The sequence below is a fragment of the Hetaerina americana genome, unplaced genomic scaffold, assembly GCF_022747635.1.
Source record: "Hetaerina americana unplaced genomic scaffold, ioHetAmer1.1.p SCAF_34, whole genome shotgun sequence".
NCBI lineage: Eukaryota > Metazoa > Arthropoda > Insecta > Odonata > Calopterygidae > Hetaerina > Hetaerina americana.
Window position 1 is genome coordinate 2,069,656 of NW_027286919.1, and position 16,324 is coordinate 2,085,979.

General features: G+C 41.7%; 1 protein-coding gene across 1 annotated transcript in view; it reads left to right on the forward strand.

Annotated features, from left to right (window-relative positions):
- Window positions 1–1,163: 1,163 nt before the first annotated feature.
- The window catches only part of LOC139691413 (uncharacterized), a 68,224-nt gene continuing 53,063 nt past the window's right edge, over window positions 1,164–16,324 (forward strand). Inside the window, exons 1-2 of the mRNA XM_071589211.1 lie at window positions 1,164–1,932; window positions 9,067–9,583. Of these exons, the coding sequence (XP_071445312.1) occupies window positions 1,663–1,932; window positions 9,067–9,583 (787 nt within the window). The 5' untranslated portion in view covers window positions 1,164–1,662. The remainder of the gene's footprint in view (window positions 1,933–9,066; window positions 9,584–16,324) is intronic.

The window sequence follows — 16,324 nt, forward strand, 5'->3', positions numbered from 1 at the left end:
CATTTCAGTAATTTCTTGATAACTTTTTCCACCCTTCTTTAAAAACTTGATGTTGATTCTTTGCTCCTTGATTTCGTCAATTTCCATTTTCGGCAGACAGTGAAAACAAGAACAACATAAACTATCATAACTGGCACCATACGCACAGCTCGACGATCCGCCAAGCATAGACGGCTCATTGGGTCTCATGCAACAGGCGCCGCTAGTGGGCGGGGCTTTAGTCATCGTCATGGCCCCCAGATTGCACCAGTTCGCGTATTTATTGGATAGACCTCGTATAATGCAGGTCATCTCATAAGTTTTTCATTCCCCTTTATTAATATTTGGCAGGAATAGTTTCTGATTAAGTAATACGTATTTGAGACACACCTCCATAGAGACAATCACTGTCGCGGCTCAAAAGGCACAGAATTCCCCTGCAGGAGGCGCGCAGGCAGCTCCGCCCACCCCTCCATCACCACCACCATCTCCGCCAAAATATGCTCCTCTCCATAGTCATCGAGTGGGAGGGAAAAGGTAATTTAAACCGCGTATGTAAAAGTGGCCGGCGTCGTCACCCAAGTCCAGCGGTTTGAAGGTTGTGCCTGAAGGCTTGTGATTCCGGTGAGGCCCCGGCTTAACCCAATCCGCGTGATTTCCTGGCCCTGCCAAAGGAGCGCTGCCCCGCGAGGGTGCGGATTTCGCGCGCTCGGGATCAGCCAGTGTGAGGTGATCTCTGTGCCATCGCCGATCAAACCAACCATCAGGCTGATTGCTGATTGGCGTGGCTCTTAGAAGGAGTGACGGATGGGTTCGATTGAACAACGGAGGTGTGCGGCGGGGGAGGAGGTAGGGGAGTGGGATTCGGCGTGACTCAGCGGGGAGGGGGGCCAGGAGTCGTGGCAAGGCGAGGGGAACGCGGTGGAGGGCGGAATGGTTGTCGTAACGTGCCGTGTGCGTGGGCGGAGGGGAGACGTCTTGGTGGCCGTGCGGAGGGGCGAGGAGTGGGGTGGGGGTCACGGCATTTTGGAGGGCGCTCGGGGGGGGGGGAGGTGGGAGGAGAAGTCGTCACTCGGCTCTCCTCGGAGCTCTTCGATAGCGAGGCGGGAGGGGGCGAGAGGGGTGTGTGTGGGGCATCTCCGGCCGCGGGCGGCGGGGTTCAGATGCCCTGCGGTTGCCGTCGGGTTCGCTGCGACAGCCGATCTCCAAGTCGTGGGTCCGAGAGAAGGGAGAGAACCCACCTTTAAGAGGGATCGTTGCACATCGCCGGTTCTGCTCTCTCCTCCGTTCGCGCGAGATCCCCGTCGCTGACCCCTGACGTCATGCGACCACAGAGGGTGACTTCTTGAAGGATATCCCATCCGCTCGTGTGCGGTGCCGGCGTGGGACTGCTGAGTCCCCGGGGGTCAGGCTGGTCTCTCCTCGCGCTCGCCTCCTCCACCGTTCGCGTCTCCCTCCGGGTCTTCCCTCGTGCCCCAGCCGCCAATCGATAGGTCTCGGCCGTGGGACGACCGTGACTCTCGCCGCCGGGCACAGCCGAAAAGGCAAGGGGGCACGCTTTCGACGAGGGGCGAGAGAGAGGAGCGAGGGCCGGGAGAGGCGGTCAGTGTGAGTGTCCGCCGCATGTGGTGCCCTCGAGGGGGTGGTGCTCTTGGCTCCGGTTGATAGGGCGCGCGGGAGGGGATGGATGTCCCCGGGTCGGACCAGCCCCCTCCGCCCCGGCGGTCGAGGCTCCGCGTGCAGATCCCCTCGGGGGTGGACGGGGGTGGGAGTGCCGTGGGCGGCGGTAGGCCCTCCTCCTTCATCAGTTTTCCCATAGTCACCCCTGGACCGAGGACACCCATCACTCCGGGGGTGGCCGTGACGGGACCCGACGGGGGCCCTCTGGGAACTTTACAGTTTTACCCCGGCAAAGCTTCTGGATATGTCTTTCAGCAGTTCAAAGGTTTCAAGGTGAGAGCTTGTTGGTGTCCGCCGCTACGGTGGGTGCTTGCTTTCTTGTCTTTCCTCGTCGGTATGCTTACGTATTACCGCAAAGGGCAGCTTTACCTACAGTTATGTCTCTGGCGCTTCGGTTTAGATATTTTGCATAAGCTTTGAGGAAAAACGATGAGGCAACTGACACTAATGCCATTTATTCTGAATGTAAGACGCCCGTTCACCGCGAGCCGTACTTGGATTCATTTTTAAGGGATCGAGCTATGAAATGTCTTTAATGCCATCGTCATGGGATAGTTGCGGTGAATGAAAATCCATGACAAACACATAGACGTCCCTCTTGCAGCTCACAGCAACAGCGCACGCATGAGGCAGTGTGCCATGTGTGTTCCACCCTTCTGAGCGTGTTTTGGCAAGGCACGACTCGCAAGTCATGAGTTGCTCAGTGTAGGGTTCCGCAACGGTCGAAATGAAGGGAAGTTGAGGACAGAGGGACAAGGGGCACGTGAAGTGGTAGTGATATTCTCAAAGAAATGTTAACGGGATATGCGCCCGAACTGCAGAGGGGAAACGGATGCCCTCGATTTGGTGCGCTTGGAAATAATCTGTGAGCGGCCGTTGTCATCCAGATTGAGCACCAACCTTGGGGATCTGGGGCTCCAGACACCAAACGCTCTCGTCAAGATTCCAATGGGCGCTTTCTTTTCTCTTGGCTGGGTTAAAGATAGTCCGGGATAAACAGTTGTAAATATAACGTCTTTTTAATCGTTCGGTTTATTGTACTTTAGTGGGCGGGTCTCGTTGAGTTAAAAAAAATACTTAGATAAAGAATGAAAAAGATAAAGAAGTCATAAATCTGCTTTCTTAATATTCTCCGAGTACATTGCCGCAACCCTATAATAATATACCCTACGGTAAGAAAATGTGTGTGGAGTCATGGAATATCATCCGGGGTGCAATGAACAATTAAAAGGAAAAACTCCAAGAAACTTGTCGATAAACGTCGAGAAGATACCCATTCGGATGTATTCGTCGTTAGCTTAGTTTTCGCTTGTGTTTGGTGTGTTCTCATTCCTATCCCTTCTGACTCGACATTTTAATTTCAGAAGATCATTATTTTTCACTCTAGACGACTTGTTATTCTCGCCTCGTTCCAAGTCCCCTGGTTTTTTATGCGATGCTGCTTGAAATTATTCATTCCGCTCAGGACAACAGGATGGAAGTGGCGAAACATCGAGGCTCTTTTCTCTCCCAGAATTCTTTGCTTCCGTCCTTCGCTGCTGCTTTGGGGGGGGGGGGGCGTTCGCCCGCCCTCCTTCACTTATCCCTCCGCCCACTGCACACAGATATTCCCCCATTGCAATTCGACAGCGACGTTCCGCTTATCTTGAACGACAGCCAATTCCAAAAATGTCCATTGAAACAGTATACACGAGTCTTAATGCACGAGAATTTTTCATTGCTCGCGTAACGCTTTCTCCAGCAATTGAGCATTTCGATCCGTACGTAGTTTATTTTACCAAAGCGAATCATTTTATGATGGATTTATTACATTTAAAGTCAGTTGTTACACTTGAATACGTGGTCTGTTCAGAAGGTTCCCGAAATTTTTGAATAGCGCGCCTCCAGTTGTTTTTTTAAATTAATTTATTTTTAAATTGGAGGCGTTGTGTCCGCGCAAACCTCTTAAATAACCACCTTCGACCACTTTGTTTTGTTTATTAGTCACTGCCGTTTATGTGAGGGGTGTTCGTGGAATGGGGCGAGAAATCGGATCCGCAGAAATGAGGTCCCTAAAGGAGCAGCGTTGTTCTGTAAAATTCTGCGTGAAACTCTGGAAATCCTTCACGGAAACTTTTCAGTTGATCACCAAGGTTAAAGGTGAGGATGCTATGAAATGTACCGCATGTTATGAGTGATTTATTTGCTTCAAAAAGGGGCGGCATTCTGTGGAACACGACGAGCGTTCCTTTCCACGAACACCTACCTAAGGACCAGGCAATCAACATGAAGTACTACCTGGGGGTTATGAAATGCCTAGGAGAGAGGATCAGGCGAAAATGACCCGAACTTCGGAGTGGCGAGTGGTTTCTTCACCAGGACGACGCGACGGCTCATTCGTCTCTCAGAACTAGTTAGTTTTGAGCCAAAACAACACTGCTGTGCTTCTCCACTCACCAGACCTGGCTCCATGTGACTTTTTTCTCTTTCCCAAACTTAAAATCCTGCTCAAAGGAAAAATATTTGCCACCATTCTAGAGATAGAGGACGATGCGACGGAGGAGCTTGCGAGCATTGCGGAAGAAGCGTCCCAGGACTGTATCAAAAAGTGGAAACACCGTTGGGATAAGTGTGTACGTTGGGAACGAGACTACTTTCAAAGGGACCCTGACCAATAATTTGTTAGTGAAGTATTTTTAGTGTAATAAATAAAGTTTGGGAAATTATGGAACAGACTTCGTATACTTTTTTCCTTACTTAAGAAAAATTATACGAATGTTTGTGACCACTGAAATTTGAGGGTTCAGTGATTAAGGTCGATATTATTTCTTCTGCAAATAATTTATGTCCGATCCGATGATTTTTTTCAATCCACCAATGAACCGTTTAAGCATTTGGTGCATGCAAAAACTCATGCGTGTTGACACTTTTAACTTGAAACTAGTAAATGTCAGTACTTTAAAAGGAGAGGTAACATTTCTTTGTGTGTGTGTTTCCTTTTGAAGGTTTTAATAGCTTTTGTGGGCGTCTTAGGAAGACATTTTACTTCAAACTTTATTTATTACGTTTCCATAATTAGAAACAGTGTTGCTGAATTGTTTTTAAGAAATTACATTTTTCTTATTTTCCTTATAAATGTGTTGGTATTCCATCTTGAGATGTCTCTGCCTTCGAAACACTTTTTTGTCGTAGGTCTATCCCTTTAGGAGTTTATTAGTAATGATACGAACTCGCTCAAATAAAATAATTATATATTATATAATATATATAATTAATAATTATAATTTATGCAATACATATACACATACATACATGGGTGGCCTGAAACGTTTCAGACCTAACAAAGATACAAGACATTTTTTCTAAAATTTTTGAGGTCGGAAACTTTTCATACCACCCTCGTATATATTCATTGAAAGATCGCGTCAATGTCTTTCTTTAATTGTGAGACAGAACTGAAACAGCAACTCATGCATATTAATTACGAAGCTTTTAGCGCCGCTAAACATGAATCAATTCACTCCTGACAGTGTGCCAGCATATATATTGGTCCAACTTGGATAAATATTGATAATTCCTCTGTTTATCAATAATTAGACCATTTCTTTTTGTATGGTTGAGATAGACAGTATATTTTATCGGAATAAAAATAATTTTTTTTCTACTTCATTAAGATTATGAATTTATTGAAAGGTACGTATTTTATTATAATTTTCAGTATTAATAAAAATACTGTTTCAAGTTAATGTTGAACAGTGTGACAATGATACGAGAACAAATACAAGTTTCAATATTTACTATGGTAAATTTTGGCTGCATGTCTATTTATGCTTATTTTTCCATGCCCAATTTCTTTCTCGTTTTCATCGTCAGTATGATATAATTGTTTAATAATGTTAAGTTTGTTTTGCACTATGATTTTTTCTTCAAACTGGTTGCATTCTTTCATTCAAGAATATTCCATAGAAAAGTGTTAATTTTTATTTCAAATTTTTCTTTAATTTCGCCGATCCGTAGTTGTATAAGTTATGTACTGATTTAAGTATTTGGTTTTATGTGGCAAATATTTCTTACGGTCCGTCATAGCTTTAACTAACCCATCTTCGAATCTTGGAGTGGATATATCGCTAGACTGAGAGGAGGCAAAGCGGAGGGAAGTGGCGGGGAATGGATGGCACTGTTTTCGAAATTGATAGCTTTCCGCTGCTCTAAATTTTGTTCAACTTCGAGGTACTGCCTGCAAAAGTTTCTTGTACGCCGTTTTGTTCTCCCAACCTTATGATTTCTTTTGGTTCTAGTCGGAGCGTTCACGCGAGGGCCTCGTAATCTGAAGCGGTCATCTCCCAACTTCGGCAGGATAATTTTTCTGAACCCGCTAACTACAGGGAAAAATACATTTGCAATTTTTTCGCAACCATAATGGGAATTTTTGGGAAAATGTTTTAGTTTTCCACTATTTCATTTTTCTAAGGTAAGTGCGTGAGTAATAAACTTGCAAATGGGTTCAATTCTCTTACGTATAGCCATTAACAACACGCGCTGGGTATTGAGTAGCGCTGGATCATGGCGTCTTATCTATTGCAACACGCGAGGTTTCAACGACTTTAATGTGAGCGGAGGCAATTCACTGCAGTCGGATCCTCTTGAAAGCCATTTTAAGGAATCAGAAGTGGAGAGATACACATTTCAACGTTTCAGTAGTTTTATGATCGCATTAGATAAACACAACGGGGGGCAATATACTTTTTCTTCGTTTTTTTCCGCAACTTTGTCGTTAAAATTAAAAAAAAACGGCGAATTAACTTTTTGCTTTAATTTTTTCTAAAGCTTTATTTTAGTAATTTTTATATTTGATTTTTTTGTTGTTTATGGAAGTTATCATGGGATTTTTCCGACTTAGTTGTTTACGCAGGGAAGATGAATATCGCTGTCTCGAGTATGGGATATTTTCCTTCTTGTGTCTTACCCAGTGGGAAATGGTGCTCCTCTCTCTCTCTCGTGGCGAAGGCCCTAATGCAAGAACTTAAGCCAGATGACAAGTAATATTTGGAGTAGGAAGTGCACATTCGATTATCGAAATAGATACGCGGCCTTCTATTGTGGATGAAAAATCATCTTTTGGCGACTTTCCTACGTTGCTCTTGCCATAATTACTCTTGAATAGTGCAATAAAAACGCCAATGGAAATATTTTTATATTGGGCTAATCGTTACTGAAAGTAGTAGCCTCGGCAAAAAGGGTTCCGAAGCTTATTTGACCGTTGATCCTAGATGTTTTTTGGTAATTCTGTGGCAGTGTGTTCAACCCTGAGATTCACTCCTTATGGCAGAATCAAAGTGGAAGGGTGAAGACGCTATTGAAATGCCATTAAAATTCAATGACATATTATTCGTATTCTTTTCCTCGTGAATCGTAATAATCTTCGGTGTAATTAGACGTCTCTGTGCATTATGGCATGTGATAACTATAGAGTCTACTTTTTTTGAATATCCTATCCTAAAAGTTTTTGAATATTTCCCAATGCGCTGCACTTACCCTGGGATTATGCGCAGGGTATGGACTCGCGACCGATCAAAGTGACTGCACAATTATACACATTTCAAACTTCATTTTAACATCGAAATAATTTCTTCTCATTGCGTGATTTCAATGCTTTAATGCTTGGTTTCGGTCCTATGACTTTTTTTCAGAGTTGGCTCAATTTGAATCGAAAATTGCTGGAGAAATGAGATTTGTTCCGTCTTTCTAGCTTCCTTTATCTCATAATACTCTTCTTTACTCGCATGATTTGTTGTGGTGGCATTAGCGTTAGCAACGGGAATACTAATGCTGGATTCTTATTTGGAATATTTATTCCAAAAATATTTTCCCGTTTTGGCTAAATCCAAAAATAAAATACATAAAAATAGTACATTTTAAAATCCTGTGTTTGTGTTTTTGTTGAGTGATTGAAACTTACGGTAATCTGATGGCAGATACTGAGAATAATGCCTATTTGGAAACCAATGTTAATATCAACAGTTAACTTTTATTCGCGTTTTAGGGTTCGCTGTCGTAATCTCTCCAATTGAATCGACGGATCGCGGTCGAGAGAATAAATTACATACTGTATCTTTGATATCCATCCATCACTCTCAAAATCATTATTTTCATCGCCAACGTTTCTTGCACCTATTGCAGTAACTCGAAAACAGCTCTATTTATTTCGTTGGAAGAATCACGGATAGAAGTCACTTGGAAGCTCTTGTATAACATTTCATTGGTCTAAATTTCTCTTTTTCCAAAATATAATATTTTCGTCCTGATAATGTATGCATTTTGATTTGCGATGGGCATGGCGACGAAGGGAATGATATATTTTTTAGAATTTTTCGCATTAGGCGTTTTTTAAAAGTGAGATCAATGTTAATTGAATGAACATTGATAGTTATTGTTGGGTATTTTGAAAAGTAGTTTAGGGAAAGCCAGGGTAAATTAGATTTCCCTGGGTACCGTAATCGAAGGTTGTGTTGAACGGATTAGGTTTCGCTGAATGATGTTAAAAGGTGTATTGAAGTTACTTACCCGCTCTCCCTCCCTCCCTCCCTCCCCCTCCAGCGGCATCCCTCCCTCCCTCTCGCACTACGCGGACACCCACACGAATCGTCATACCCGTCAGCAAGCGTACTTTCTCCCCCCTCAAACTGTACCGTCGTCATCATGCAAAAGCTTTTAACGGCAAAACTTTCCCACTGGACTTCCTCAACACCGATCGTCATTGACTGACCTGTTAAACGTCTGAACGTATGATGAATTGATTCCAATGATAATCGTCATCAAGGGGTAATTAGTGTCCCTTGGTGTCCTTATATCTCCACCGTCTTTCCCAAGTTATCGTTTCCCGTCTTCCTTATTTCCTCAAGTGATCATCACCAACACATGATTCACAAGTCTCTAATTTGTAAGGTCAATTGATAATAAAGCTTCTTAATCTTGCCTCGAAATTACGCTAAGTGCTCAACCAAATGTTATTTTTTTCTATACAAAATACTTACAACTGTTATTTTGAGATGAAAAATTAACAATGATATAAAAATGAAATTGACTTTACACAGTTTTAAAGAAATTATTTAAACGTATCTTGATATCAAGGGCTAGCAATTATCTTCTCATCGTTGGGAAAGCAGCTAATAATCCTAGAATAATTACATTCTAATGATTTTTGAGCCTATTGTATTTCTCGTCGTTAATGAGGCATGGCTTCACCATGGCTTTGAGGTTATTGCGTAAAATTTTCATATCCTGAGATTCAAAGTGAGTGATCCGCTCGAGACGGGTGAATCCCCTTCGACGAGGCCCCAATCCATGCAACCGCACCTTTGTGCCCCTCCCCCCCTCCTCCCTTGGGCACTGATCTTGATATTCATTACCGCCGCCTCCGCTCCGAAGGACTTCACGCTGAACACGGCCAAGTCGGGGCTGTCGGTGGGCGAGAAGACGGCGTTCTGGTGCTACGGCCGCGTCCGCGACTGGTCCACGCGGTGGTTCACGCACATCTTCCTGCTCACCGTCGTGATGGCGTACAGCGTGCTGGGGGCGGCGATATTCGTGGCAGTGGAGGGCCCTCACGAGGACAAGCAGCGGGAGGACATCTTCCGCGAGAGGAAGGCCTTCCTGCACAAGATCCGCGACCTCAGCCGGGGCGTGGTGACGGAGCCGCTGGGCCTGGGGCCCGCGGGTGGGGGCCGCGGGGGCCCCAGCGTCGTCGCGGACTTCTCACCCGGCGAGGTCAACGTGGGCGCGTTCCCCGACAACGAGGAGTGGGAGGTGAAGGCCACGGCCAGCCTGAGGGCCTTCGAGGAGCAACTCTACGCCTCGTACACCCTCGGGGTCAAAGACAGCGACAAGAAAGTGTGGGGCTTCTGGAACGCCGTCTTCTTCTGCGGAACTGTGTTCACCACGATCGGTGAGTAAATGCGTCATGCTTTTCAGGTCATCCGAGGGACGGTGCATGCACTGCGCTATTAACAATGATAGCCGTAGGTGACTATGGTGTTCTGATATCCGTGACTCTAGTTCTATGTTACGCCAGTGTTTGCGTCCTTACCGCAAGGGTGCCGGCAGTTCCAGTGCACCGCGGCCCCTGGGACCAATCGCCTTCTCCTCCGCTCGAAGCACTCTCCTTTGTCCATTACTTTTGACATTTTCCCTACACCATTAAAAATGGGCTGGGGAGCATCTTCTCACTGGAATTATACGAAAATCCCGTTTCGATGGGTGAATATCTCCAAGTGTATCGTATAACGATCGACAACTACAAAGGCTTGATCATTGAACTGATCAGCTGAACGAGAACGGTTACTGTGATATGCTTGCCTTACTTTTACGTGTTGAGCGAATATTTGTTCGCCATTAAACACTGATACTCTTCATTCGAAATCTCACGTGGATCAAAAGTGGAAGGAATCACAGTTTCTTATGGGTTAACAAAATAAGAACCTAAAATGAGTAATCCTGGATGCATGCGTATTTCGTCGTAATTTGGCTCTATCGCTAATTGCAAACTATGCAGTTATTTTTTAAGTCTCAGATGTACTTCGGTTCTTGTCTCTTTGCCAACTGCTAGTTCTGAATCAATGCTCGTGAAATTCTTCATGGACGAAAAGAAGATAGTCATAAATTCATAATGGAAAACCTTATGACGAAAGATGAGCGTTTGCCAAGTCGTGCGAAAATAAAGTAGCTCCCCAGTGTATTGATCGACATTTTCATATCAAGTTTTGCCGACGCCACTTTAAAATTAATAAATTTTATAAAAACTCGTAAAACTATTAATAAATTTTGACGTAGCATACAGGGACCTTCAAATTTCTGTATTTTCTAGAATTCTGAAGAAAACACATTATGTGTTTGAAATATTTGTTCGCGAAAAATCTTTCTGTGGCTGCATGAAATGTGAGCCGGTACGTTATTGCAATGGTTTAAATGTTGAATTCATTGGTTTCTTTGAGTTCGTAAGTGTATTTATTTTTTCTTCATATTTATTTTTATGCGTATCTAGGAGTATGTCTGTGCGATCTGAGATATATATTGTGAAGTTTAACAAAATAAAAATTATAATACATGCAAAGTAGGTTAAATATCATATGAAGTAAAATAAAAGTTGGTATAATTACGTTAGGGATAATACCTGATTTGGTATGATATTTACGTAATGACAAGAAACAAGGTTGTCCATAAATACATTACTCCATTTTCAAGCAAAAATTCTTATATTATTTAGATGATAACGAAACTAATGTACAAAACACCGTATTTCCTGGAAAGCTTCGAGCTTATTTCTTATCGCAATGTATCTAACCTCTGGTTACAAGAAAGAAGCGATTTCTTAGAATGGACTGACAAAATCAGGAGATCATGGCCCGCCAAAGGATTAGCGTCAACAAAGAATCTCTCGGGGCGCTCCCTGCGGTTGCCATGCAATTTCGCCCGCTAGCAATTTGTTTCCCATCAGGAGATGTAAATTACAACCTGATGCGGCTTCTTACACTTTCTTCTCAGCGGAACGGCTAACTAATGGCATACTATAAATATATTAACGAGAGAATTCCTCTTCTGTCGCCTGCTTTGTTTATCACTTCAGTAGGAAGCGCGAGGGGGGAAGATCAGTCGCAGGAGATGGAAATGAAACCTGGGAAGCCTTTTTTTGACTTCTAGACTTTTAATTTCTTGGGAGAGCCTGCGAGACCTTCGAGTTTGGTAAACATAATGGCTGCCTAAGTTTCTCATTAACAGTCTTTCGTCATTACATGTGATTCCAATGCCAAAAAAAAATCTGCATGCCAAAGGAAATACGCGGCTCTACATTTGATTTGTATTGATTTGAAGCGAAATTGTGCCCTGAGTGAAGACTTTTTTCACCACGACAGTCTTCCAGGGATCGATTGATTCATCTGTATTTCCACGAATTACGTATACCCGGAGGATCTCATTTTATTTCATATAATATTTTTTTGCATACTTCTCTGAAAATACGTGCATTCAACGACGATGATAAGCGTCTAAAATTAGGGATTGATTCAATCACGGAAGAGTGAACTGAAAAACATCCATCACTGAAGATGAATCAAGGAGTCCAAAACCGTTTTGTCTTTACCTTTTCCAATATGGGAAATGTATCCAGCATAATGTTCGATTTGTATAAAAAAACATTTTTTTTGCCAATTTGTATCGAATCATCTCCGACTTCGTAGTACTCTTCGAAAATAAAACTGCTAGCTCACTGGACGAATTCCGCAATTGAGCTCAGTATTAAGCATGGGAAAAGGCTCATTGTTCAACTACCCGGAATATTCTCGAGAATATTACTCTAAATTTACCAAAGTTGGCTGGACTGCGAATTTTGTTTTTTTAGGTTTTATAAATTTTCCAAGTCATTTACTCGTGAAACGCGTTAAATGTATGTAACAGAATAAAAAACAGAATAAATTTCGTTAATGATGACTTCGCGGTTATGCTCAACAGTTGCCTTTCAAACCGATGGTAAATTCCATTACGCAAGTACGCATTGCTCACGCAAAGTGAGGCGAATGGTGCAGTTGAACTACCACATTATCTAATCTCCGAACGAACCCAAATTTTGATCTCTCGGAGTCACGTGACACGCGAACTATTGAAGCAGCAGACTTCCGAGTTTTTTTCATTCGAGGAGCTTTTATGAGAACTACAGCTTTCAGCGAAAGAAATTAAAGTCCTTTCTCTTTAATTATGCAATTCTGGATCCGTTGGCGTGCTTGGAACGACTTGTGTTAGCATCTTATATCGAGGGCATTTGTCTGGGATGATTCCACTCGCTACTAGCAAATGATGCGGCACACATCGATTGAACTCTCAGGAAAACTAATGTTACGTTACATCCTAATTACTTTTATATTTGCCTTTGTTAATCAGGTCATTTGGAGTTCCTTTGGTTTTTATGATCATCAATTGTAGTGAATTTTTATTTTAAAGCGTGTTTGCCGATTACTTTTTAGCAATAATCTATAAAACTTATTCAGATAGAACGTTGCGAGCTGTAATGGTTTAAAAAAGAATATTTTTTCCTATAGGCCTAGTATTTCTAATAGGGAGTCATTTAGAAATTTCGATGAGGGTTCATTTATTTCCAACTTTTAGCAACAATTTGGAACGGCAGAGATGGAAGAGTGGTATGTTACACTCAAGTAGATACTTCTTTGAAAGGATGACAGGTCTTTCGAGAAGTATTGGCCATTTCGAGCTAATCGTAAGAATGTTTAAAATGAATCCAATGTTAAAAACGCGCTTCTGTTGACATATCGGTTTCACAGAACTCTTCATTTCGAGACAAATGTGTCAAGAAATAAATCAGTTGCTTAATATTTTGGAAATAAAAAAAACATGAATTGCAAAAAATACCATTCGTAATGGGAAATAAGTTCTTTGGAGAAAAAAAACATTTCGTACGGCGGGGGTTGCAATGCATTGTATTGAAATCATTTGAATCCCCCCCTCCCCCCGTTTTTGGGAGTACCCCTTCTTCTCATTGTATTTCTTTATACGCAAGTGTGCTTTATTTCAAAATTTGAATTAAATATTTTCACGTATTTTATTGTGGACATTAGTTACTGAAACACATTGATTTTATACACTTTTATCAGTTTACGCCTTTGTTTGTTCCCTAGCAAATGAGATAGAGAAACTCATGTTTCCATAAGAGTAATCATTCTTTTCTTTTATTAGATCTCGCATAAATGTTTTTAAAATTGATATTGAATTATTTCACTCAATTATTTCAACCATTGGAAATATCTTCCAAATTATTCCTTGTAACATTCACGTTAGTTGGTCAATAATTAATGAAAACTAATACTTGTTGACGTTTAAAATATCGCCCTTCCATAAAAATGTACCATATGAGTAAAGTAAAAGTTAAAACTCTCTTTACTCATGTCCATCTATTATTTTTACATTTTTGTCTGATCTGCTTCGCTTTGTGTCTCTTTCACAAGGCATAAAAATATGTGGACCGCTATCAGCGCGCATAAACTAATCCACTCTAATGTTTACTTGTAATCGGGACGAACCAAGAATGTCTTACGGTTGGTATTCTGCCCTTAAGAAGGGTTGGAAATGTTATACTGCCAGAATTTGTCTCATGTATTCTGCCTGCGATCGTACTCATTGGTGCGAACTTCTTAACATTGGGGTGGTATCTAGTTACCTTACAAATTTCACTAATTTGTTTTATAAACCATTTAGCAACGTTCGCTAATAGGTGTTTGAGGTTCTATATTCTTCTCTCTTGCCTGTTAATTGACCTTCCCAGGTTCTAAGCCACACTTGACCATTTCCAGCATTAAACATTTGGTTGTCTCTGCGATGTCCTTCAGGATGAGTTCCTCCTTTAAAATCGTATTTGGATGGTGATTTAATTGTCGAAAAATTGAGTATCACGTACAAAATATATGTTTAAATAGTATTGCCAAAAAACAGGTCAAAATTTAACATTTGTAAAAGAATGAATGAGACTGACAACACCATAATTAATGGAAATTAATTCTATGGAAATAGTTTAGTTCTTAATTATCAGATACTCCAAGATTTTTGCCAATACTCAACTATACCCTGTCCCATCCTCAAACGGTTAAATTTTTCACTTGCGACTGCAAGGAGTTTGTCTTATTGATCCCCAGCGAAACATATCCCAATTACAAAGACAACTCCTCCTCCCAAGTCATTTTCTCCACTTCATCTTTAATTAATTAACCGCGTGAAATGCAATTAATACAAAGTTATATTTCAAACGAAATGTTATTCATACAATCTTGTAATAATGATAAGGGCTCTTATTAATATTAATTAAGCACATTGTCATGAGTGTAGTCAATATTATTTGCAAAACAAAACATCTTAATGACAATAATAATAGCACATCACAAAGCATTTAAACATTTCAATATTTAAATGTTTTCAATTTCTTACTTATACTTCCACTGAACGACAAATACATATTACTGATAAGTATGGTAAAAATACAGCTTTATTAATTCCACTTAGTTTTTCAAACTAACGACCTGGATTTCAATACATAGTATCATCATCAGGTACTTTTTTAAGTTTTACCTGCCATATACGAGTATGTAAATACTTTTGGTCATGGTTCACCCCTCAATACTTTTTTGGTAATGGGGAAAAAGTGTTTGGGGGTGAACCATGACCAAAGTTACGTATGTATAATTCAGGTAAAACTTAAAAAAGTACCTGATCATGAAACTTTGTATTGAAACTCAGGTCATAAGATTGAAACATTAAGTGGAACTAACATACCTGCAATTTTTATTTCCGTAATGGATAAGTTACAAAACGTCAAGCCAAAAACTACGAAGTTTATTAAATGGCACAGTTATAGGCATAACATGGCGGACGTCCTTCATAATGAAAGAAGCATTTTGCTTTTCCACGTAGAATTTTTTTTATTACGACTTAGGTTTCGTTACAGCGTTGCATCTTCAGGTCCTGACGATGTTACGCCGTAACGAAACCTTGGTCGTAATAAAACAAATTCTATGTGGAAAAGCAAAGTCTCTTCTTTCAGTGCGAAGTTTATTGCTAATTATGATTAAATAGTATTTACAACCTTTAGTGTAATGGATAACCTTTCTTCTGATGACATCGACAGACCTAAGTATTTTCCCTAATCACACCCCGACGAAGATTAATTAGCCAACTGTTATTCATGAAAAATATATTTAGTTCTTCCTCAGCATGTGGGAAGCGACGTAGAAATGGCCTTCGAGTATTAGTTAGCAAGTAAGTATCAGTATTAGCGTTTATGACGTGGGCACAATTCCTTCGGAAATATGGATATTGTCACAAAATAATTTAATTCCTCTTAGTACCAAAATAGCACTCACTTTTCATTTAATTCTTTTTAAAAACAAACTGTTCAGGTGAAAATTTACCCATTTGTAAACGTATTCAGTTTACGTACTCCTTTCGTGCAGCTTTGCTATAACGCTGTAGGCCATGTACCGAAGGTCTGGTTCACGCAAGCCGTGCGTTCTCTCCACTTGGAAGACGACGGTCAACTGTGCTCGGATTAGCATCGCGTGTCTCCTCGCCGCTCTCTTGCGAGCAAAGGATTCACCAGACTCTGGCGTCGACCGCCTCACCACCGATCACCCTAAAGGTACCTCTGGACTGTCACTAGCGACTATTGATTCTAAACTGGACTTCCACCAATCTATATCTCGTTTTCCCCTCAATATTTTCCTTTCCAGTCCTTCGTATGGTCTTCCAGTTTTCCATGTGCTCCATAAATCCTCTTTTTTCCTCTCCCTTCGGTTCTCTCCACTGCCGCCAAGCATCTCCTGCAGCTCAACCTAATCCGTCTGTTGAAGTTCACCTTCCTCTCTTTCTCTCTCTATTTCGAACTTCGTCGTTTCTCTCCAGACGACTAGTTTCTGTAGTTTACTTCGCAGGAACTTTTAGAATATAGAGCTCACGCTTTAGTTTTCCGTACAATACGGTTCCTCAGTCTATTTTAAACACGTCATTAATTCTTTCAGAGCATCCATACGCACACCTCCTGGCTTGCTCACCGGCAGTTCCCTCGGCTGAGTGGGTGCTTCCCTTGCCAACGTAATTCTTCCCGTCATATTCCTGCTGCTTTACCCATTTCCTTCCA